Below are 25,864 nucleotides of genomic sequence, written 5' to 3'. Positions count from 1 at the left end.
AGAAGCCCTGGTGGTAAGCACATTTCCACAACCACCACCTTATGGGTGAGTTCACCTCTCCTGCTAATATAAAGCAAGTACTCTTATGAAAAGGAACACCCCCTCTCATGCATATGCTAGATTGAAGAAGCATTGACTGTAAACTGCACTATCCTGCGAGAATTATGAAGTGACCTGATGTCTTTTCTTGGCCCCATTTGCCAAAAGACAGATATACCTCATTATATGGAAATTCATATTTCAATATTTTCAGGGAAATGTAGCAAAATATTTATCATTTGTTATTCTACCTTTTGCCTAGTGGATTCAGTCAATCAGTAAGTATTTATGGGATGATAGTCATGGTGAAGAACGTGTTCCTTTCCCATTTCTCCCAATGCAGTCACTGCTACCCCATGGTGCACATTCCTTAGTTTATCATTCTTCAAGCTGAGCAAGCCTACATCTATAAGATAAGCTGAGTAGGAAGCCATCCCAGAATATTCCTCATTTATGGAGATTATCCCAGGAAGATATCTAAGGATCCCTGGAATGTTGGTTTTCTCTTGCTCCATCCTAAAACCTAGAATGAATTGTGACTTGGAATGAATTTAAGGTGAGCCAAAAAGCCTCTATTTCCTCATGATGATCATGTCCATCTCATAGGAAATCACTGCTTCAGGTTCATGACATGAAGATACACAGCTGGCCCACATGTCTGGGGAGCTCCTGCAGTTGAAGTTGCCCTTCACTGATATACACTATTTTTGACCTGCCTCCCTCCTTACAGAAGAGCATAAAGGGGTGTTACTGTTCCCCTTTCAGAGAAGAAAGAGCTTCCATCTATTAAAGCTTAGTGATTTGCTTATGGTTGCACCATTACTACATCTCTGAAGCAGAATTCTCACATGAGTCTTCTTAATTCTCAACCCAACACTTAACACTTACTCTTCTCTCGTAAGGAATCCCTATAAGTAAAGACTCATGTTCTCTGGTGTATTTTGCTGATCCACTCAGTGAACCAGGCTCAGAAATGTTCAAAAACATTTATTTGATGGACAACAGATACACAATCCCTTCAGTCTCTGAACATTTAGCAAGTACAAAAGATAGACTCATGACAAAGAAAGGAGAGTCACCTAACCAGAGGCAAGACTTAAGGCCGGCTCTTTTCTTCCTACCAGATTGTTTCTTATGTTAGAAATGGAAGGAACTTTCAGCATTCATCCAGTTAACAATTCAGAGAATTTTGAAAGTGGCCTCGGTGGTTACCTAGTCCAACTTACATGGGAAAGGGATCTCCATAATACTATGACTGATGAGTGGTTGTGTCCCCCTTGCTTGAATATCTCCAAAGAAAAGCAAGTCATCACTGTCCAAGGTAGTCCATTCTCCTTCGGAGAAATTAAGCCCCAGAGGTGGGAAAGAATTTGCTCAGGTTAACCCAGAAAATTAGGGGCAAAATCAGGACTCCAAGCTAAAGGCTCAGGATTACCAACTACTCCAGTTCTTCTGATAATTATCTGATTGCCAGGGTCTAAGGATGAGATAGGATGCCATGAACGGCTCTCTGGAGTAAAGGAATCACTAACTAGAATGATACCACAAAGCTAGTAACTTTATTCTTTCAAACCAGGGTGTTCACAATGAAACCACAGGAAGCCAAAATGCAGCTGATCTCCTGGGCACCCACAGTCTCCATCTGCACAACCTCAGGACTGTTTTGTCTTCATCTTCGTCTTCCCCACACCTAGCACAATGGTTGGTGCTTGATAAATATCAGTTCCATTCAACTGAATTGCATCGAATGGCCAGAAAAACTAGAGTGGCCTTTTCCCCTTCTCTTTGGGGCTTTTCATATATATACACCTTTCTTCATTTTGCTTCAAATATAATTTAACAATGAGAAAATTAGTTTAATTTGTATAGTCTCTAATTACACATATGTACACTTATATTTTTAATTATAATTTACAACTCTCTCCCTCTCCCATGAAATGAAGCATGGGATCCAGTGGGTAGAGAAAAGGTGAGAAACTGGCCTCTAGGAACTTGGTTTGCAACAGAAGGCCAACTGAATTTATGCAAAGAAAGCATGGCAGAAAACAGCTACTGCCAGGAGGATGATGCCATTGATGTTGACAACATTTCTCCACAAGGGCTTTTCAGATGTGTCTGTCAACTTCATCTTGAGGGCAGCCTCCTCCTCCTTGGTCAGTTTGGGTCCCTTCTGCTGGTCCAGTCCACAGAACATGTCATAGGTCTTCCTTAGGCAGTTTTTATCCTCTTGAGGGACTTCTGTGTCAAAGAAGCACAAGAGAATTATGAGAAAATCGCAAAAAGATAGCCAATCTCCTGTTAAAAGGGCAACTTCCCCCTCTGGTTACCAGCTGTCTCAAGGATGACTTTCTCCACACTTGCTTATAAAACTGGAAATGATATAAAATATTATCAGGAATGTATTCAACTTTTCCACAGCGAGTAGGTCAGCAAAGAGGAGTGGAAAGAGTCTAAGTCTTTGGGTCAGGATCCTTGGGATCCAGTATAGGAAATGAGATTTATATTTATTGTAATAAGAAAATAAGACCATAATGAGGACCAATATTTCTTTAGAGATTATATGTGTGCATGTAATACACACAGAAAGCACTTTCTAAGTGTTTTCACTCTATATTAAGCAACCTTGTGAAGTAGAAACTATTATTCCCATTTTTCTTTCTTTTTTTTTTTAGGTTTTTTTGCAAGGCAATGGGGTTGAGTGGCTTGCCCAAGGCCACACAGCTAGGTCATTATGAAGTGTCTGAGGCTAGATTTGAACTCAGGTCCTCCTGACTCCAAGGCCTGTGCTCTATCCCTTGCACCATCTAGCCACTCCTATTCCCATTTTTCAAATGAGGAAACTGAGACTCAACTTGCCCATTGTGATAAAGCTGATAAAAGAGAGAAGCAGGATTTGTACCACTTCAAGCGTACATATGATAAGGTATTTGGCAATCAGAAATATCTTTGTTAATGTTTTTGGACTTTTTCTATTTGTTTCCAGATGCATGATTTCATTCATGAAGTGAACCCCACAATGAGGAAATGCCCTCTACCAAATGAATATTAGCAACCTGTCTTGCATTTTAGAGTCCTAGAAAATTGTCTGGAGCACTGAGATATTGTGATCTGTCAAGGGTCACATCACTAGCAGTCTTGAACCTAGGTTGTCCTGATGCCAAGGCTGTCCCTTTCCATGCAAGGCTGATATTGATTCTACTATAGAAGTTAATGCTGCTGATGTCTTACTCCTATAGTACATTGGGACCTGGAGGTGATTCTGGTCTCTCCAAGTCTCTTATAATGGAGTACAAACTCTGGCAATTCCTTCCCAAGCTGAAGATGATGAGGCTAGATTTGGAGACATTCCCCAAAACTAGAGGGTCCCAAAGCCTCCTTCAACATCAAAACCTGTGAGGCTAAAATGCCATCAATTATTTCATGAAGTGTTGGGGAAATTGGTTATAAATCCTAGAGAGTGCTTGAAGGTACCCAGGAAGCTGTATATATAGCTTTGAAATCAGACCACTGGTCTTCCAAAGCAGATCAGGTTATACAGGGGCCTTGGAGTGATGAATTTATAGTAAGGGAAAGGCTGGGGATGGGGTTTAAACCCTTCCTAAAATACATGTATATGCTCACTTGTGTTATTAATCAATCCTTTATGGTTCCTTAAATTAGACTGTATTAATATTGATGGCTTTGCAACCCTGAGTAAATCACAAAACTTCTCTCAGTCTCAGGTTCCTTTTATGAAAAATAAGGATGAGGGGCGGCTAGGTGGCTCAGTGGATAGAGTACCAGCCCTGGAATCAGGAGAACCTGAGTTCAAATCCAGCCTCAGACACTTCATAATGACCTAGCTGTGTGGCCTTGGGTGTTGGGAGCCAGGGTCTCTAAGCTGTTTGACACAGGTGCAGCAAGAAGACTCAAGGTAGTCACACTGCCTGATGGAACATTTCCTTCTTCAATGGATTTCAAGCATACCAATATTTATAGGTTTATTATTGATTACAATATTTACTTACCCTAATACTGAAATGACTATAAAGGAAGGATTTCAGGAAAATTCCTTGAATAAAACAGATTGTAAACTCTGTCCAAATTTAACAGGACTGCCTCTCTCTGAGGCATACAAAAGGCTTCAACATTATGAAATCTCTGGAAAACCCAACACTGGGAATTCCAAGGAGATGTCAGAATATATACAGGGAAAACAGATACAAGATGGGTCTGATAGAATTCCAGGGAAATTAATAGTTTTGCCCCCCTTACCACGCACAGGAATATATGAAAAAGATGGTGAGAAAATAGTTAGTACAGGTGACCGATATGTGAATTCCAGCAGCCTTAGTTTCATGGGAAAGAATAAAAAAGTCACAGAAACTGTGGTTTCTACTAACAAGGCCAGAAAGAAAAATTGGTTATTGTAAGAGCTAACGGATGGGTGGACAAGCATAAAGACCCTCACTACAGACTGTTAAGGAAGTATGTCGAAAAACATTACCTACACAAAAAATATAAAAAACTTTCCATTAAAAGAATTGCTTAATTAATAACTTTAAATGAATTAACAATTATACAATGTAGTAATAAATATGGTAACAGACAGGTTAAGGTCATCATGGTCTGAGTAGGGATAAGAAATCAATTAACTATATGATTATTACTTAAACTTGTAATCACATGGTTAAAACTTGTAACCATATGAATTATATGATTGATGATGAAAACTGTACATTCTTGTAACCAAAGAAATGATCTCAGCTTGCTTGAAACATAAATGATTCTGAAACTATAAAAATAAATCCAAGCGGCTGACAGTCAGTCAACCTGCTCCTGCCTTTACCCACTTGTTGACTCAACTCATTTCGCCGCCTCTCTCCCTCCTGTCAGGTTCCAAGGACCCCGCGGAGGCTGGACCACTGCACTTGGGCAAGCCACTTAACCCCATTTGCCTTGCAAAAAAATAATGATGGTCACAATATCTATCTCACAGGGTTGTAAGGATCAAATGGCTTGTGCAAGGTGTTAACACATTCTGTAAATGTATTTTTGTTATTATTTTGTTATTATTACTATTTTATTATTATTCATAGCATTAATATAGTGAAGGACCAGGAGAATATCACACACACAATAAGCAAAACATTGCATGATGATCATCTGTGAATGATTTAACACTCCTTGGGAATAAAATGATTCAGGAAAATTCCTAAGGAACTGTAATGAAAAATACTACCTAACTCCAGAGAAAGAATTGGTGGAATCTGAATGCAGAACAAAGAATAATTTTTTTAACCTTATTTTTCTTGAGACTTTTTTGGTCTGTGTTTTCTTTCACAATATAAATAATATGCAAATATGCTTTGTATGGCTACACATGCATAACCCATATCAAATTGCTTGCTTTCTCAATAAGGGGAAAAGAGAATTTGGAACTCAAGGTTTTACATATAATTGGGGGGGGGGGATAAAATATTAAATAAATCATTCAAAAAGTAGATGTAAATGCATTAATTATAAATGGTAATAATTTTATGACTTAATAATTTATTTGTTTGTTTGTTTTGGGTTTTTGCAAGGCAAATGGGGTTAAGCGGCTTGCTCAAGGCCACACAGCTAGGTCATTACTAAGTGTCTGAGACCGGATTTGAACCCAGGTACCCCTGACTCCAGGGCCAGTGCTTTATCCACTGCGCCACCTAGCCTCCCCAATAATTTATTTTATATATAGTGCAGGAATGAGTAGCTATTATCTTTCAGAAGGTCTAGAGACCAATGCTTTACATAGTTCATGCTTTAATATATCTGGGCCAAAATGCATGAGTAACTTTCATCCCTTCCCTTTATTCTGAGAATAATATTTGTCAATAGTCATGTGATCAAACAGAGCAGTAGGTGGGCTCTTTTTTTTCATTGAGAATTACTGAAGGCTTCTGCATATACTAGCCTACTCTGGAGAGCCTGCATGTGGAGGTCTTGTTTCAAAACCGTGGATAGCTCCTGAGTATCTTCTAGGATTCCAAGCCAATTTTTGTCTGAATTTTACAAGGAAATTTTAGAGTTCAGCATTGAAAAGAATCCTAGCGCTCATCTGGCAACGCCCCCCCCCCCCATTACTTATCCCTGATAATTTTACAGTTGAGGAAACTGAGACAGAGAGATGCAGTCAAAAAAGTAGTAGGCTCAAGCCCGGTCCTCCAATATGCCCATGGATGTTTTGGCTTTAATAAGAGGTCATATTATCCAAGCTCATTTTGCAGAGGAGAAGCCTGAAGGCCCATGGCTGACAAACAACTTTAGCAGGAATGCACAACAAATCAATGGCAGAGTTGGTGCTAGAATTCAGGTCCCTCTTCTTAACTAACAAAACTTGTAAAGGGATTGGTTACATGGCACATTTTTAATACTACTTCTGCTTTGATTATGACCCCACATCAACATATATACATACATACATAGATGCACACATATGTATATATGAAGTTAAATGTGTTGGGCCATCCATCTGAGATATGTTAGGAGTGATTCTTGCTCAGGTAGTTTCCTCTGACTGAGATTTTGTGATAACAAATCCTACATCAATGAGAGGGCTATCTAAAGAACTGAAGTTCTAATTCACCTATTTCCACTTTGTCTTCAGGTTCATCTGGGATTCCTATCTCATCGTTTGCATCCAGATCAATACGTTCTTCCTTGCTGTTTCTCAAACTCCAACATAGGCGGTAAAGCTGAAGGGATGGAAAAAACAGAAGTAGATTAGCAGAGGAAAACAAACAAAACTGCTGGCCACACAATGGGGTCATAGCTGTTCGGTCGCCTACAATTCCCAGAAGGTGTATATCAGATCCCAATGAAGGAAAGCTCTTTGGGGATGGGGGGGAAGAATTTAGTGTTAGCTAGATTGGGAAATTCTGCACCCCGATTCACTGTTTATGTAAATGAATTCAGCTGTTCTTAGAAAGCAATGTAGAGAATAGATAGATAGATGAAAGACTTGGTTTCAAGTTCTGTCTCTGACACACACTAACAGTGTGACCCTGAAATGTTTAACTTCTTAGGAGCTGTAGATAACTCTCTAAGACTATAATTTAAAGAGCAGGGATCCATCTCTATTAGTAGGTGCAGTTTCCTTGCTGAAAGTTTCCTGTTCCAATGCCATCATAGATCCAATTAAAAAGAAAAAATGAAATGATACCCCGGACATGACAATACTCTTACATGGTAGTTCCATTGCTAGATTAATCTCCCAAAGAAACTAATGGCAGGAAGGAATTATTTATCTGTACAAAAATATTCAGGACAGCTTAATGAGAACAGTTCATAGTGCCAGACCGGAAATCAGGAAGACTTATCTTCCTGAGATCAAATCTGATCTCAGACATTTAGTAGCTATGAAAACCTGGGCAAGTCACTTAATCCCATTTGCTCAGTTTCTCATTTGGAAAATGAGTTGGAGGAGGAAATAACAAACCTCTCCAGCATTTTTATCAAGAAAACCTCAAATAGGATTGCATAGATTTAGACTCAACCAAAAACAACTGAGCAACAACACCACAAAAATATTCATGGCAGCACTATGTGTAATGGCAAAAGGTTAGGAATTATATCCCCAACAACTGAAGGATGTCTGAGACAATTGTACTAGGTGAATAAAAGGGATCATTATTGTACCACAATAACCATGTATATGAAGAAATAATGGAAATGGCAGAAGAGCTGTAGGAAGTGATGCAAAGAGAAGAAAGCAGATAGACGGTATGGGGTATACAGACTGACAGTAACCATGTAAACAAAGACAATATTAAAAAGCAATAAAACTCAGTCTTAGCTTCCTCAACTCTTAATTGTAGATAATATAAACATCTATCTCACAAGGTTGCTGTGGGCTCAAATGTGATCTATAGATATAAATATATACATATAATTTCCATATATATATATATATATATATATATATATATATATATATATATATAAATGGAATGACACCACATTAGTGGGTTTCCTCAAAGATACATTTTCCTGCATTGTCCATGATAATTCTTCTCTGATCTGCTAACTGACAGTGGGATCCAGGCAAGAGAGAGTAGGCCTGCATGTCCTTTTCCTGAAGGTAATATTAATAACAATATTTATTAGTGCTTAAGGTTTACAAAGGTCTTACATATATTATCTCACTTGATCTTCAGAATAACCCTGGGAAGTAAGTGCCATTATCCTCATTGCTTTACAGACCGGGCAAATGAACTTAAAAGAGGTGAAATAGGGGACGGCTAAGTGGCACAGTGGATAGAGCACCAGCCCTAGAGTCAGGAGGATCTGAGTTCAAATCCAACCTCAGACACTTAATAATGACCTAGCTGTGTGGCCTTGGGCAAGTCACTTAACCCCATTTTCCTTGCAAAAACCTTAAAAAAAAAAGATGAAATGATTTGCCCAGGGTCATAGAACTAGGAAATGTTGGACTCAAGAACTACTCTAGCTCCTAACTGACCTGTTCTACTGCTTGGTACCAAACTTGGGTGGCTTGGGATTGGAGTCCATGTTTTGTGAAGGACTGAATCTGTGATGGGATTTTTCAGATACATGTCTGACAGCAGTGCTTGGTGTGAGATTCTATCACAGTAACTTCCCCGTGTTCTGGAGAGCCGAGGTGTTTTACTAATGTCTTCTATCTCCTGAAATAACCTCTTATTTACTGAATTATGTACATGTGGTGTCTCCCCTGCAGAATACGAACCCTCCAAGGACAAGGACTGTCGAATTTTTACCTCTACCTCCCCAGAACCTAGGGTGGTGCCTTGCACAGAAGATGTATTTAATCAACATTTGGTGAATTGAATTGAATTAAACCATGGTGAAGAATCAAGCTGAGTGTGTTTAGGATCCTGCCCCAACTCTCCAAAAGTTGTGCTATCTCATATAGGTACTCTCTCCAATGATGAATGCCATCAATTACCCATACCCACCCAATTCTTTAAAAATTGAATAGATCAGTAATAAATGCTGCCAAATTACAAAGAACAATCCTGATCCTAAAGAAGAGAAATGAGAAGACATCTCCTCCTCCTTCACAGAAATATAGGCTACATAGGACCACAATACTACATAGGTTGCCAAATTTTTCAAAGTATTGATTGATTTGCTGATTTCTTTCCTCCTCTTCCTCTATCTTTTTTTCTTTAAAAAATTCTTGGATATATTGAATGGTTCTCTTGATGGGGAAAAGGAGTTATAAGGAGGAGATTTAGGTGTTATAAAAACAAAAGATATTTTTAAAAATCAAGCAGATTGGGCTGGCCTGAGATCATGGTGATCAGGTCACCCACTGACACTCTAAGTGTAGCTCAAGTTTCACAATCAGGAAATTGATGCTATGGTAACTCATCAGTAACTTTAGGGATCTGACAGTAAGCTTGGGAATTCCTGGGGGATCTGACAGTCAGATTGCAGGTTTCTTATGGATGCCATAGATTTTCATGGAGTAGAAACAAAATAACAAAGTAGACAACAGCTATCAATGGAAAACTCCTGCAAAAGTGGTAATACTCACATGCACGTCTGGGATGGGCTTCGTAAAGAGGGAGACAATTAAAATGATGAGAGCAGACACCACAAACAAGATAATGGCAAAGTAGAGGTAATGAACACCGCAAATTATCTTGGGACAATTGCTGGGCTCCATACAGCTGCCTGTTCCATAAGCAAACTCTGCAATCATTCGAGACAGTCCAATCAGGAGTCCCATAACCAACCCCCAGAAGGCCCCCTGCAAAAGAAGGACAGAGAAGGCATGTTAACTTGTGACTGGAACAGTGTCCATGTTTCTAAGGTTGAGGAGATAGCTTGATATCATGGAGAAGGTGCTAGACTTGAACTCAAAAGAATGAGATCTGAATTTTGGCTTCAGTTGAGTTATGGAACCATTCCAAGCATTTATTTCCTCATCTGTAAAATGGAAATGATGACCCTCTACCATCTACTTCATTATTTTGTAATGCATATTTAAGTCTCCTTAATGAACTCCTTGAGAGGAAAAAAAACAAAGATTCTTTCATTTCTTTTGTGAGGGACCAATGGACTTATAGGTGTGATGGTGGTCTTGGATGGCCTAATCTCAAAGGCTTACTCTGAAACTTACTAGCCAGATGACCCTGGATAAGTCACCCAACCTTCCTAACTTTCTAACTACCTCATTTATATGGGATTTGTTATCACAAAATCTCAAAGTTAGAGGAAGAATCAATGAGCAAGAATCATTCCTAACATATCCCAGATGGATGGTCTAACACATTTAACTTCATTTATGCAGCTCTTTGTATGTCTATGTTTATATGTGTGTATGTTTATATAAATGCACATGATTTTTAGAAATTTTTTTTTCCTACATCAAACCTAAACTGGTCTACACACTGCCCACCAATTATTGGTCTTAGTTCTGCCCTCTGTGGCTATGCACAATGAATCTAATTCCTTATACATTTAACATTCCTTCAAGTATTTGATAACAACTCTGTCTCCCCTGGAGCAACTAAGTGGTGCGGTGGATAGATTGTTGGGTCTGGGGGGCATCTAGGTGGCACAATGGATAGAGCACCAGCTCTGGAATGAGGAGAACCTGAGTTCAAATCCAGCCTCAGACACTTAATAATTATCTAGCTGTGTGGTCTTTGGGCAAGCCATTTAACCCCACTGCCTTGCAAAAAAAAAAAAAAAAAAGATTTTTGGGCCTGAAGTCAGGGAGACTCCTCTTTGTGAGTTCAAATCTGGTCTCAGACTCTTACTAACTAGTCAAGTCATTTAACCTAGTCTGCCTCATCTGTAAAAAAGAGCTGGAGAAGGAAAAGGCAACCAACACCAGTATGTTTGCCAAGAAAACCCCAAATGTGGTCATGAAGGGTTCAACTGAAAAAAAAATGATTCCATAACAAATGTCTCCCCGGAGTCTTTTCTCCAGGCCAGGTATCCTTAGTTCCTTCAACTCTGGTCAAGATCACATAAACTCATAAATCACAGAGCCAAGATGGGTCTGTGTCAAAAGCCTTAGGTGTGTGATGTCCATTTCCAGGTTTTAGTTAGTTCACTTAGAGTCTCTAAAAGTCCTGCTTTTAATCCTTCACTGGTGCCTATAGCTAAGAAGTCTGGGGAGGTCACCAAGCCCACTGGCATGGGGAAAGATTCAACTCTAGGGGAAGAGTTCCAAAATTTCAGAGTACAATGACATTTCTCCAAGCCTCACACACACCGGCTCATTGACTCTCTTGCAGAAAATGGCAAGCAGGAAAACAGCTCCAATGGGTGGCCCCAGGTAACTGGTGATCGACTGGATATAATCAAAGAGCTGCCCACTCTGAGCCGACTGTACGATAGGAACCCAGGCAATGCTGACGCCAATTAGGAACAGGATGAACACTCTGCAAATGAAACCAGCCCACAAAAATCAGTAATCAGACTTCATTTAAAGAAACAATCAAAACATATGAAAGTATCCAAAGGCAAAAGGTACCTAATATTGGCAGCAGAGAAGAATAATGAGCAAGTCCATTAATTAGCAGCCCGTTTTTCTGACTGTTCCCAAGGCTAATCATTTATTTTGAATGGAATGTTCTACCTCTGTGCAAGTCATCTGTGCCATTAGTAATTGAAAATGTGTTTGACTTTCCCCAATAACCACGTTCTCTACCAGGAACCCAGGGCCAGGCATTGCTTGCCTATATAGTCAAGGCATGGAATATTAAACTAATTAACTATTAACCTTCACAGAGGGAGTTCTTTGCCTTATGCTTTTCTGCCTCTACTGATATCAACTGGAACAACTCCCTCATTTTACAGATGAAGAAACTGAGACCCAGCAAGTGGAAGTGGCCGAGGTCCCACAATTAAATATTATTTCAGGGAGACCAAAGATGAAAGATAGGTCCCAAGTATATGCCATTAAATTCATGGGGGGGGGGGGGCAGAGCCAAGATGGCAACAAGAAGGGATCCAGTCTTAGGAGCTCTCTAAAATTCATCAGCTAAGGACTCTAACTAAACTTTCCAGAGACAGAACCCACAAAGGGACCCAGTGCGGCAGTTCTCCTACTCAAGGTAACCTGGAAAAGAGCAGAAAGGCTCTGCTCCCTGGGGTCGGAGGGGCGGCCTGCCAGAGGGGTGGCCCGCCAGAGCCAAAGAACCTCAGCCTCCCGGAGGCAGCCCCAGGGCACTGGGAGCCCCGGCTCACAGCAGCGGGGAGTCTCCTGAGCTGCACCCCGGGGAGCACCTGCACGGAGTGGGGGAGCAGCGGGGGACCCCTGCCGGGGCGAGCACTTGGAGCCCAGCCCTCAGGGCACACAGGTCTTTCCCCAGCCCTGATCCAGGAAACAGAAGCAGGCGGAGCCAGTAAGCAGGAGCCCCCAGGACATGAGCCCATTGAGCTGAAGGAGGGGAGTGAAGAGAGACTGCAGAGTTCTTCTGTCCTCTGCCTCTGGAACAGGACTCTGGGGCTCTGACCACATTCAGATCCTGATCCCAGTCTAGGCCCCCCCATAGAACAGCAGGGCCCCCCTACCTCAGGCCCGTGGCAGAGGGAGGTGCTTATGGTCATTCACAGACCAGGAGGGAGGACAGAGCCTCACACACTGAGACCCTTGTGGGAGTGTCCCAAAAGCTCAGGAAGCACCCCCAAACCAGGCCCAGGCTGGGAAAATGAGCAAGCAGAGAAACAAGAGGAACACTATTGAGAAATATTTTGCATATGAGCCCAAGAAGGATCAAAATACTCAGTCTGAAGATGAGGAAGCACAAGCTCCTGCATCTAAAGACTCCAAGAAAAACAGAAATTGGGCTCAGACTATGACAGAGCTCAAAAAAGACTTTGAAAATCAAATGAGGGAGTTGGAAGAAAAACTGGGAAAAGAAAGGAGAGAGATGCAGGAAAAACATGAAAATGAAGTCAGCAGCTTAGTCAAGGAAATCCAAAAAAATGCTGAAGAAAATAGCATGCTAAAAACCAGCTTAGGTCAAATGGATAAAACAGTTCAAAAAAGTTATTGAGGAGAAGAATGCTTTAAAAAGCAAAATTGGCCAGATGGAAAAAGAGATAAGAGAACTCTCTGAGGAGAACAAATCCTTCAGACAAAGAATAGAATTCAGGGAGATTGATGAATTTACCAGAAATCAGGAATCAATACTTCAAAACCAAAAACATGAAAAATTAGAAGAAAATGTGAAATATCTCATTGAAAAAACAACTGATATGGAAAACAGACTTAGGAAAGATAATTTAAAAATTATTGGAATACCTGAAAGTCATGATCAGGAAAAGAGCCTTGACATCATTTTCAAAGAATTACTGCAGGAAAATTGCCCTGGTATTCTAGAAGCAGAGGGCAAAATAGAAATGGAGAGAATCCACTGATCCCTCAGAGAAAGAGATCCCAAAAAACCAACCCCTAGGAATATTATAGCCAAGTTCCAGAACTCCCAAGTCAAAGAGAAAATATTACAAGCAGCCAGAAGGACACAGTTCAAATATCGTGGAGCTGCAGTCAGGATCACACAGGACTTAGCAGCAGCTACATTGGAAGCTCTAGGGCTTGGAATACAATATACCGGAAGGCAAAAGGGCTTAGAATGCAGCCAAGAATGAGCTACCCAGCAAGGCTGAATGTCCTCTTCCAGGGGAAAAGGTGGACTTTCAATGAACCAGGGGAATTTCGAATGTTCCTATTGGAATGGCCAGAGCTGAACAGAAGGTTTGATCTTCAGATACAGGACTCAGGTGAAGCATGGAGATTGGAGGAGAGGGGGGAAATATGAGGGACTTAATGAGGATGAACTGCATGTATAGAAAAATGATACTGATAATATTCATATGAACCATCTCAGTTAATAGAGCAGGTAGAGGGAGCTTTTATAGTTGAAGCACAGGAGAAAGCTGAATTCAAAGATAAAATATGGTGTAAAAATGGAGTCAATAGAAAAAACGGGAAATGGAATGGGAGAAAGAAAAAGGAGGGGGGGGGGAATAGTCCAAGATATTTCACATAAGATTTTTTTTTATTACAATGAGGGAACCTTTGCTCTCATCAGAGATGGCTAGGAGAGGAAACAGCAAATATACTCAATGGGGTATAGACATCTGGAGTAAGAAGGAGGGGGGGAGCAGGGGGAAGGAGTGGGGATGTGAATAAAGGAGGAGAGGATGGACCATGGGGGGAGAGTGGTCAGATATAACACATTTTCTTTCTTACTTCTTGCAAGGGGCTGGGGTTGGAAGGCCTGCCCAGGACCACAGGGCCAGGTGGATTCTGGGCCTAAGGGGTGGTATGGGGGCTCAGGGCCTCTTGGCCCCAGGACCAGGGATCTGTCTGCTGCGCCACTCAGCGACCCTACAGAAGAGTCAGAGTGAAAGGAGAAAGAAAATAGAGTACATGGTAGTGGAGAAATAAGAAAGGAGGGAGTTGCAATCAGCAATGGCAACAGTGGAAAAATATGGAAGTAACTTTTGTGATGGACTTACCATAAAGAATGAGATCCACCCATGACAGAGTTTCTGGTGTTGGAACAAAGACTCAAGCACATCTTTTGTTATTATTATTTGGGGGAGGGTACAGGGCAAGTGGGGCTGGATGGCCTGCCTGGGGCCACATAGCAGGGTGATCTTTGGGTGTCTGGGGCCAGATTTGGACCCAGGTGCTCCTGGCTCAAGGGCCAATGCTCTGTCCGCCACCCAGCCACCCCTACTATTATTACTATTTTATTTTATTTTGGGTCTTTTTTTTTCTTTTTTTGGTTTTTGCAGGGCAGTGGGGATCGGGTGGCTTGCATGTCACATGGCTGGGTGATTGTTGGGTTTACGAGGCTGGATATGGACTCGGGTGTTCGTGGTTCCAGGGCTGGTACCTCGTCCATTGTGCCACCTGGCCCTACCTACAATTATTACTATTATTTTTTTATTGTAATTTTTTTCTCCCCCCTTTACTTTATCACCCAAGCAAGTCTATCTATATTCATGGGGGAGGAGGGGTATTTTGTTTACTTGTAAACAAGAATATTTTATTAATGTAAAAAAACATTTGTACAAAATTAGAATAAAAAATAAATTAAAAAATAAATAAATAAAGTTTAAAAAATGTTAAAGAAAAAAAAATTCACAGCGGCCCTTTCTGTGACAATAAAGAACTGAAACCAAAGGATCTGCCCATGGAGTGGGGAATGGCTAAAGAAATTTCAGTACATGAAGGAATGGAATATTACTGTACCATAAGAAATGTTGGGTAAGGGGCAACTGGGTGGCACAGTAGGTAAAGTGCAAGCCCTGGAGTCAGGAGGACCTGAGATCAAATCCGGCCTCAGACACTTAATAATGACCTAGCTGTGTGGCTTGGGCATGTCACTTAACCCCATTGCCTTAAATAAATTTTAAAAAAGAGAAATGTTGGGCATGAAAAAATACATGGAAGCATAGGAAGACTTATATGAACTGATGTAGAGGAAGAACAGTAAATTACACAATGACTACCACAAAGAGGGAAGAATCTGAAACTGAAAGCTATGTAATTACAATGACCATGCTTGGTCCTGTAAAAGAAATGAGGAAATGCACTTCCCTCCCTTCTTTGCAAGTGAAAAATTAGGAATGTGGAACATTGCATAACCATCAGCCCTGGTTAATGTCTGGTTTCAACTTTGCTGAATTGCTTTTTTTTAACCTCTTTTTATTTTTTAGGGATAGTTCTTTGGGAAAGGAGGAGATGAAGGGCATAAATAAAAATGAAGAATACAATGCAACTTTTTTAAGAAGTGATAAAAGGAATGGACTGCCTCTGGATATGGGGATTTCATCCACCAAGACTGAATGAGCCAGGTAGGATTGGCCTTGGGTTGGCCAAAATGGCTTCTGAATTCCTGGAATTCTGTGAAATAGAATAAAAAGGACATTGTGGAACAGTGGGCAAAGTTCAGGGCTGGGAGTCATGAGATTGGCAGTGTAAGATGACAATAATAGTTCACACTTATTTATGTGTGTATGAAATCATACATGTATATGTGTGTATAGTGATTTCTATGTGCTAAGCACTGGGACTAAGTGCCTCACAGCTATTATTTTGTTGAATCCTTCCAAGAACCCTGGGAGATAAATGTCATCATTATGCCCATTTACAGATGATGAAACTGAGGCTGACATTGGCAAAGTGACTTGCCCAGGGTCACACAGTTAGCACATGTCTGAGGCTGAAAGCCCCAGATTTGGAGGCAGAGGATATAGGTTTGAATCGCTACTACTTGGGTAACCTTGAGCAAGTGATTTCTTCTCTCTAGGATGCTATTTCCTCACTTGTAAAAGAAGCATTTGGGTATGTTGTGGTGGAAGCAGAAATGGAGCATGAAGACTTGTGTGAAGTCCCAGCTATGACACCCACTGGGTGTGAAGTCCTAGACAGGTCACAACTACTCTTTTTTTTTTTAGGTTTTTGCAAGGCAAATGGGGTTAAGTGGCTTGCCCAAGGCCACACAGCTAGGGAATTATGAAGTGTCTGAGATTAGATTTGAACCCAGGGACTCCTGACTCCAGAGCTGGTGCTTTATCCACTACGCCACCTAGCCGCCCCACAACTACTCTTGTGTTTTCAGTTTTTTTCATATGAAAAATGAGGGAAATGTACTAGTTGGTCTCCCAGGACCCTTCCAAATGGAATATTTTTATTTTATGACCTCATGCTCTTGAAGGTTCCTTTTAGCTCTAGACACAAGGAGTCCTGTGAACCTGGACTAAAGCTTTAACTCTACTACCAAATTATCATGTGACCTTGACCTTCTCTGGGTCTACAAAATGGAGTTGGAGAGGATGGCTGATTTCTAAGTTCCTTCTTTCTTCTAGTATTCCATGATCTGGCCTAACCCCTGAGACCGAAAGCAACTCCATGAGGATAGCTTCAGTGTGGAAGGAGGGGGAAAGGTAGCCACAGAGGGATATTCATGATCCACCCAAGCCTGGGCCAGGATGAGAGAGAAGGCTACAAGAAGAGAGTTACTGTAGGTCTATCTGGGCACTTGCTTATCATGGAATCGCCTCTTTGAAGTCATGGTCAAGGACAAACCTCATCATCATCTGGGCACACCTTGTTTTAAGATCCCTCTCAACCTTGGCTTGACATGTTCTGCTTTCAACCAATAAATACGTATCAAGCACCTACTATGAGTCAGACACTTTTCTAAGTTTTGAGGATAAAAAGGAAAGACAAAAGCCAATCCCTGCCCTTCAGGAGTTCACAATCCAAAAACATGCAAACTATATTCCAATAAGCTATGGAAGGATAAACAGGAAATCCCTCAGAGGGAGACGGCGCTAGAATGTCGGGGTTGAGAAAGGCTTCCTGGAGATGTTGAGACTTTATCTGGCATCTGAAGGAAACCAGAAAAGCAGAAAAGGAGGAGAGGATTCCAGGCATGGAAGATGCCGATGAAAATGCATGGGGAGGGGGCGGGGAATGGAGGATCTTGTTTCAGGACATTGGTGTCACTGGAGGAAAGAGTAGAGTAGGGGGGATGCTGAAATAAAAGAATATTGGAAAGGGAGGAGGGGCAAGTTAGAAAAGTCTTTAAATATCAAACAGAAGGTTTTTGTATTTGATCCTAGAGGTGATAGGGAGTCCTGGAGTTGATTGAGTTATGGGAGAGGGAGTGACATGATCAGATCTATGTGATGAGAAAATCACTTTGGAGATCTGTGGCAAGCAATGACCGATGACCAGGTGTGAGTGGTGAGGGATGGAGACTCATTTGAGAGATGTCACAAAGGTTTTGGCAGCATCATGATTATGAGATGTGAGAGAAAGTGGATGACTCCTAGGTTGAGACCCTGGGCAATGGAGAGAATGATGGTGCCCTCAAGAGTAACAAGAATGTTTGGAAATAGAAAGAATTTGGGATACGGGGTGGGGGGAAATAATAATAATTTCAGATTTGGAATAAGTTTCTTCCAGTTCATTCTTTTCAGGCATGGAAATTTCTCCAGATTTTGATATTCTGTGTTCTCAGGACCCTTCCAGTTCATACTGTTAAGGTCTTTTTCAGATCCAACAATTTCTGTTCTAAGCCCTCTCTCAACTCTAGCATTCTATGTTCTCATGTCCCTTTCAGCTCTGAAAATTGTGACATTTGGGGCCCTAAGTTGCTCTCCACTCTCAACTCTGACATCCTCTGTCCCAAAGGTCTTCCAAGTTCAATTAATCCATGTTCTAAATCACCTCCCATCTCTGACATTCTGTTCTAAGACTATTTGGATTCTAAGGCTCCTTCTGGTTCTGCTATTCTCTATCCTTCCCATCTCAGATAATTTGGGGCCCCTTAGAAAAGGGATCCTCCGGTACTAACCCTCTACAACCTGCTAGATTTCATGACTCAAGTAAGACAAACAGACTGTCTCACCTTCCGGCTATCATAAGCTCTTTCTCAGATGCCTTCTTCCGGACTTTGGTGTAGATATCCATGGTGAACAGAGTACTGGCACTATTGAAGATGGAGGTGAGGGAGCTCATGAGGGAGGCCAACATAACAGACAGCATCAGACCACGAAGACCTAGAACACAAAGAAGGCTCCTGAGCTTGAGTCTGGGAGGAGTTGCTCTCAGAGGCTGGTCACACAGTTGATCACTTCACTCCCCTCCCCTCCCCATCCCTCTTCCCCTCTCCTCTTCCTCCCCCCCCCCCACCATGCTGGTAACTGTTCCCCTTCTGTCCAATGCGCTGTCTTCATTCTCAAAGAGAACCATGACATAAGGGAAGGGATGCCATGGTAAGCACGTGAATTGGATTTGAGTGAGGGGGGGAGGGGCTGCATTGTCATCAGCCTCATTTTCTCCTCCAGAGCCATATGGTTCCAGGGACCAAATATGGATCAGGATGACTGGAGATGGCCCCGGATCGTAAGACCTTTGTGCTCTAAACTGGCTGTGCATTATTCTCCAACCACATCACCACCACAAATGCCCAAGGTAATCCGGCTTCTGGTCTTGCCTTGGCAATTACTTCATTGAATCACAAGTAAATAAATTGTTGACTGACTGGTTTTGAGGACAACACTTCCTCTGTCTGGGCCTCAGTTTCTTCATTTGTTTAATCATATCTGATCTGTAAAGTCTCCTCTAAATGTATTCTCTGTTCTGTGGTCTTATGTCTCTCCGTTCTATGATCTAACTTCTCTCCCACCATCCATTCTACATCTGTCCTCTCTGACTCAAAGGTCACCCCATCTCTCACATTTCTTGCTCTCCAGCTCTGACATTCCCTGTCCTAAAGCCCTTCCTGGCCCTCAGCTTCTCTGTTCTAAGGGCCATTCCAGCTTTGGCATTTCATGTTCTAAGGACCCTCCCACCTCTATCTAGAGTTCTATGAGTTTGTGCTTGGTAGCGAATAGAATAGCGCACAGCACCTTCCTCAATGAGCTTGGGGGGGGGGGGGGCAGAGGAAAGTTATCATAGCCCTTGTCCTCCCAACTAGACTGCAAACAGCCTGAAGGCAAGTCCTCAGGATCCCTGCAGCATTCCCCAGCATAGCTGCTGCACAGCAGGCTGCCTGGTTCACAGTTATATTTGCAATCCCAATTGAGGAGAGTGTCTTTTATAGCCCAGTGCTAGTCACATTTGGCAGAAATGCGTCTGGATTGGGGAGTTAGGAAACCTGGAGGAAAGCTAGGGTTTTGCCCTGGTGGAAGTGTCCAGGGTCATCCAGAGAGTAGAGTTCTAACCACTAAACCACACAGCCAGTGCTCCTGACTCCCAGCTCTGTGGTTTTCCCACTGCCCCACAGCATATGTTGGCCAGTATAGTCTACCAAGACAGCTCCTTTCACTTTGAGATTACCAAAACTATCACTTTACTTCTTGGGTCCTCAGTTTCTTCATCTGTAAAATGGAGATGGAAAAACTTGATTTGCCCACTTTAAAAGGATATAATGGGGCAGCTAAGCGGTGAAGTGGAGTCAGGATGGCCCTGGAGTCAGGACGACCTAAGCTCAAACATCAAACACTTAATTGCTTAGCTGTGCAACCCTGGGCAAGTCACTTAACCCCATTGCCTTGTAAGACCAAAAAAAAAAAAAAAAAGGATATTATAAAGTTAAAATCAGGACATGGATCCAAGTGTGGATTAGCCACCTATGATGATGGAGGCAAGGTAGGAGGCCCAGGAAAAGTTTTGTGAGGTTATCCGCTACTGTTTTTCCAGTTTATTGGGGAGAGTGTCCTGGGGGAGAGGAGAAAGGGGATGCCATCACCCATTTTCTCAGCCAATAGGCAGCAACTGTCCTCCACGGAGGTCACCATAGCCCCAGCTGGGACCCAAAGAGCCACTTCAACCTTTCGTTAATGATGGAGCTTAATCAACAGGCAGCCCCAGTTTGTGAGGTGGTTAACGATTACCCCTGGTTGTTATGGGATTACAATGTTTTGCCCAAGGTTATTAACTACATCTATGTGGAAAAACTTGCCTCTCAAGCCAGGCAGAATGTGCTAGGCCAGCGGGTGGAATCGATAACTTCAAGTATAACCTTGAGGAAGTCCTTTCCCCATCCTGAGCCTTCCTTGGGTACAAACAAGCCCAAGATGGGAGAGACCTAGTTCACTGGGAAGATCTAGGGATTTGGGGAGATCACAAGCTCAAAATCAATCAGTACAGCAATACAGGGACCAAAAAAAGGAAAAAAATAATGGGTGGTTGGTTTTCATTGAGAAATGTCTAGTTTCTAGGAACAGAGAGGTGGCAGCCTCACTGTGCTCTGGCCTACTCAGACCTCATCTGAAAGGCTAGGGAAGAGTCCTGAGAACACGTTATATAGAGAAGGATCAGTTGGAAGAACTGGAAGTGTTTGGAGAACAAAAGAATCTGAAGGAGATATGAAAGTTGTCTGAGCATCTGAGGGGCTTTGTGTAGAGGAGGGGTTCCAATTGTTGGCCAAAGGGCAGAGGCAGAAAGTGGCACAGAAGTAAAATCAGATTAGATGTCAGGGAAAACCTGTGAGCCATGACAGCTGCCCCAAGATGGTAGCCAGCAAAGGTAAAGAGCTCACCCTCCTTGGAGACAGAATGACCTTTTGTCCCTGAGCATCCATCCCTTCCAGGTGCATTTGCCACTGAGACCCCTACCAGTTCTGAAGCACCGATCCCATCGGTGATCTTACTCTATGTGACCTTGGACAAGCCAGCTAAATTCTGGGTCTTATCCCCTCATCTATAAAACAAGGTGATTGGACAGGATGACTGATGATGGAGCCTCCAGCTCCAAATCTGTGATCTAGAACTGCATGCACGCTGATGTCCCTTTGATATCCAGACTCGAGAACCAATCCCCACGGACAATTAATGCACCTCCCAGAACTGGCTCTACCACCGAGCAAGGTCCTTACCATTAGGCATGAGTTCCACCACCAGAGTCGGGTAGGCAATGTTGGTACAGCCTACCTTGGTCCCACACTGAGCTTCACACTCTGAGGGAAGGACGCAGGCTACTTTATCTGGAAAGAAAAGGACAGCGGTTGGAATGAAGTCTTGACCCTGAGTCTTCTGCCCCACTGGAAATTCTTCAAACGCCTACTGTCATCTAATCACTCCCCTACTCAGAAACCCGCCTTGGTTCCCCATCTGTGCCCTTTGCCTGGCATCCTCAGACCCTATAATCTTCCTTAAAGATCCAGTCACCCATATGCCCACATCCTGTTTCTGCAGCCTCATCCCAAAGCCTAAATGAGGGGCAAGGTAGAGGGAGGGGAAAGATTGAAGATGGAGTTGGAAGAGGAGTCCTACACCGCTTTGCTCTGGGGACAATTGTCTTATTTCTCCTGACAGTTGTAACCCAGAAACTCAATTCAGCAGGCATGGCTACATGCAAAAGACTAGAGATACAAAGAAAAATGACAAAGTCCCTGGTCTCAAGGAGATTGTTCTAATGAGGGACATCCTCTTCCCCTCCTCCTCTATCCCCTGAAGCATCCATTCCACCTCCATCATTTCTATCTGTTGAGGTCCCTTCTATTCCTTCAAAATCCACCACCACCTGTCTTCCTAACTCTGTCTCATATTATTCCCCTTCATTCACTTTCTCTATTCCTGTCGAATGGATTGACTAGCTATTTCCTAGACACCACATTCTCATCTCCCACCTCTGTAACTTTGCACAGCACATTCCGCATTCCTAAAATGCCATCACTTTACAAAATTCCTGGCTTCCGCACAGGTGTCCCTTCCCACATGAGCCTTTCCTTCTCTGTTCAGGGCTAGCCCTGTCTCTGTACTAAAGGAGTTTACAAATGCAATGTTTTGTATTGAATATACACATTGATGAGCAATCTTTAGCCCCCTGTGAAATGTGAGTGGTCTGAGATACAGGGTTAATTCATTTATGTCCTTGAGTCCCCAACACCCAGCACTGAGTCTTGGGCATTACGCGTGATTAATAAATGCTTGCTGATGGTTGGTCTATCCCAGTCAACCCTTGAGGACAGGAAATGATTCCTCTTTTGTCTTTTTAACTCAAGATCTCACATTCCCATGAATAATTAACCATGCCTTTTTACAATTTAAGGGGAATTTAGTGTGCTGTGAAAACAAAAGAAAACAATAGCTACATGTTTGTTGACTGAAGCCAGACTACACTGGATTCTAGGCTGGTCCCTCTGAGCAAACAGACTCCTTGGACTCCTTCCCTCCCTCTTCCAAGGACCTTCTCAGAGAGCTCTGATTTGCTTCCTTCTCCCTAGATCCCCATCAAATGTCACTCGTTCATCTGGTTTATCTTGAGCACAGGTAACATCCTCCTATAAAAAGATCTTTTTATCAAGGGATCAAGTGATGAAGGAAGGCAGTACTCATGAAGAATGCCAGAAAGACTTCTCATGAGAAGTTGAAGGAAGCCAGAGAAGGCAGGAGGTAAAGAGGAGAGAGATGGGTTGGAGAGAGACGATCAGAAGGATCTTGCCAAGCATCCTCAAGTCCAGGGCCAGATCAGGCTCCCCTGGGAGCCAAGGCAAGAAAGGAAAAGGAAGGATAGGGGAGAGAAGGGAGGGTGGGAGGAAAATTGTAAAATTCAAAACCTTACCAAAAAATGATAGGTAGAAACTGCTATTGTATTTATTTGGAAAAGAAATAAAATATTCTTTAATAAAAGAAAAAAAAGGAAGGAAGAGGTAGAAGAAGCTGCTGAGAAGGGGTCAGGATGCCTTGCAGGTGGGCCTGGGGTTGCAGGAGGTGGCTACCTGTGTAGAGTATCCGACTGATCATGCCAGGCATCACCATAAGAAACATGGGCAGAAGCTTCAGATAACCACACATTATGCAGCCGGCTTTCACGTGGGACATATTCTTGGCTGAGAGGCACCTCTGCACGATGACCTGCCAAAAACCCAGAGAATGAGGATTATGGCCAGGGCCCCATCCCAGAATTCCTGCCAACTCCACAGCTGGAGCCCTTGGGAACCTCCATTTAGCGAGAAGTAGGCTGGCAGCATTCAGCAGCAGAGAAGAAGGATTGAGCTCAACACAAAGAATAATTGATTTCTGTAGAATCGCCATCTTCCCTTGACTGCTCATTACCCCTGCATTTCAGGCCACCTGACCCAGAAGTCAACACTGCTAACCATCTGGTATCTAGCTTGTGAATCCCTAGCTATACTTATCTCTCCCATTAAGAGTCAATATTTTGGTCTTTGTAGTCCCAATTCTTATCACAGTGGTTGGCACTAAATAGGAACTGGCATAAGGGGCCCCCTGCTCCTTGCTTGGGGTCCAGAAAGGTGCCCAGTCACATGGCCAGTCCATGGCAGCATTGGAGTATAGTAAGTAGAGACTGGCTCTCTCTGCACTTATGCCAGGTTCACTCTGTTAAATGTTCATAGTAGTCAAGTCTAGTCAGTACCCATTAATTGAGCACCTATTGTGTGAGAAGGTTTGGGGGATACAAAGAAAAGTTTAAAAAACCCACATTAAAGGTTAAAAGGCTAAAAAACCCTCATTCTTAAGGAGTTATGGAAACAACACAAAAATAACCATGGATGAGCAAGATAAAATAGGAAAGTGGGAAATAATCCACAAAAGGAAGGCTGTACTCATAAAGAATGCCGGAAAGACTTCTCATGAGAAGTTGAAGGAAGCCAGGGAAGGCAGGAGGTAGAGATGGGAGAGAGAGAACCTTCCAGGCAGGGAAAATGCCTGGGGATGGAGGGGTGTGGTCAAGATCAGTGTCCAGGTAGATGAGGGGAATGGTAGATGTATGAAGACTAGAAAGATGGGGATGAGGACAGGTTAGAAAGGGCCTTGAAGGCCAAACAAGCCTTTATGTTTGATCCTGGAGGTCATAGCTTTTTGACTTGTAAGTTAGAAAGATTGATTTCATAGTTGGGTAGAAAATGGACTGGAGTGGAGAGAAAGAAACTCAGGGAAGGGGCCCTAGGAAGACACCATTTAAATGCTTGCTGATTAACTGTATGTCCCTACATAGATATGTATGATCTGCCTCAAAAGGGAAGCTCCCTGAGGGCAAGGGTTGGTTCCTTATTGATTGATCCATTGCTGCTCAGATCATCACCATCACCACAAGTCTCTGGCTCTGTTCCATGAGGCCTTAAGCTCCAGAGCAGAAGGAACCTCAGAAACCATTGAGAACGACCCCCTCAATTTAGGGTTTGGGCCCAGGGAGCTGAAGTAGTAAGTGAATGAAGCAGGACTGAACTCTGATTTTCCCCACTCCAATCTCAGCATCCTATTCATTAGACTAATGGTTCTCAAAGTGTGGTCTGGGGACCCCTGGACAGCTTTAAAACCTTTTTCAAGAGGATTCTTGGGGGCCATTAGGTGGCACCGTGGATAGAGCATTGGAGTCAGAAGGACCTGAGTTCAAATCCGACCTCAGATACTTAATAATGACCTAGCTATATGACCTTGGGCAAGTCACTTAACCCCCTTGTCTTACCAATCCCCCCCCAAAAAAAGAGGATCCTTGGGGTTTAAACTATTTTTCATGATCATACAAAGATGTTTTAAATCCTATTATGGTAAACATTGGAAGATAAATCCCACATAAACAAATTCTCTTAAAGAGGGGGCTCAATAATTTTTTTAAGATTGTAATGGGATTCAGAGACCAAAAAGTTTGGGGATGTGTATAGATTCTATCAAGCTGTCCCTTAACTGAATCTAAATTCTTTTAATGATTTGTTTTTTCCCATTATAAACTTGACATCCCCCAAAATTTAACATTTGAAATAACATTACAATTAAAACTGTAAAACTTTAAGCTATTTTGCTTTTGATTACAAAAGGCTAATAGAATACACATTTGAATAGAATGAGATCAAGGGTGAGAAGCAGCATAGTATGATGGTGAGCAGCCACAGAATCAGGCAGACCTGGGTTCAAATCCTGCCTTAGACACTTGTGTAACCCTGGATAAATTAAATCACCCTACTTAGCCTCAGTTTCCTCATCTTTAAAATGAGCAGGTTAGACTTGATGGTTTTGAAGTTTCTTCCAGATCTAATTCCTTTAGTCCTCCTACTGCCACCACGGAAAGAAAGCAGGATGGAGCCCCGGACTTTCCCTCATGCACAGCAGGGTCATTGCAGGACTCTTGAGAGAGGACCCAGTGAAGAGTATGCAAAGATTGACCCATTGGACAGGTAGGATCGAATCACATGTACACAGACACACACACTTACGAATACATTCACACACTCATATTCACATTAATGCTCACACAGTGAGTGTGCCCAGGCACACCCATGTATGCACACACTGACACACTCACACTTGCACACCAGTCCACACACTCATACTCATTTACATTCACACACATATACCCAAGCACACA

At 42.4% G+C, this 25,864-nt stretch overlaps 1 protein-coding gene across 1 annotated transcript in view; it reads right to left on the bottom strand.

Annotated features, from left to right (window-relative positions):
* Nucleotides 1–915: 915 nt before the first annotated feature.
* The window catches only part of SLC5A1 (solute carrier family 5 member 1), a 69,011-nt gene continuing 44,062 nt past the window's right edge, over nucleotides 916–25,864 (bottom strand). Inside the window, exons 9-15 of the mRNA XM_074206426.1 lie at nucleotides 23,256–23,391; nucleotides 21,411–21,518; nucleotides 18,438–18,588; nucleotides 11,270–11,438; nucleotides 9,578–9,793; nucleotides 6,644–6,752; nucleotides 916–2,277 (exon numbers count right to left, since the gene is read on the bottom strand). Coding sequence (XP_074062527.1) covers nucleotides 2,060–2,277; nucleotides 6,644–6,752; nucleotides 9,578–9,793; nucleotides 11,270–11,438; nucleotides 18,438–18,588; nucleotides 21,411–21,518; nucleotides 23,256–23,391 — 1,107 coding nt within the window. The 3' untranslated portion in view covers nucleotides 916–2,059. The remainder of the gene's footprint in view (nucleotides 2,278–6,643; nucleotides 6,753–9,577; nucleotides 9,794–11,269; nucleotides 11,439–18,437; nucleotides 18,589–21,410; nucleotides 21,519–23,255; nucleotides 23,392–25,864) is intronic.

Source organism: Macrotis lagotis, chromosome X (genome assembly GCF_037893015.1).
Source record: "Macrotis lagotis isolate mMagLag1 chromosome X, bilby.v1.9.chrom.fasta, whole genome shotgun sequence".
NCBI classification, from domain to species: Eukaryota; Metazoa; Chordata; class Mammalia; order Peramelemorphia; family Peramelidae; genus Macrotis; species Macrotis lagotis.
The sequence above is the reverse complement of the archived record's forward strand: the minus strand, read 5'-3'. Positions and strand labels throughout refer to the sequence as shown.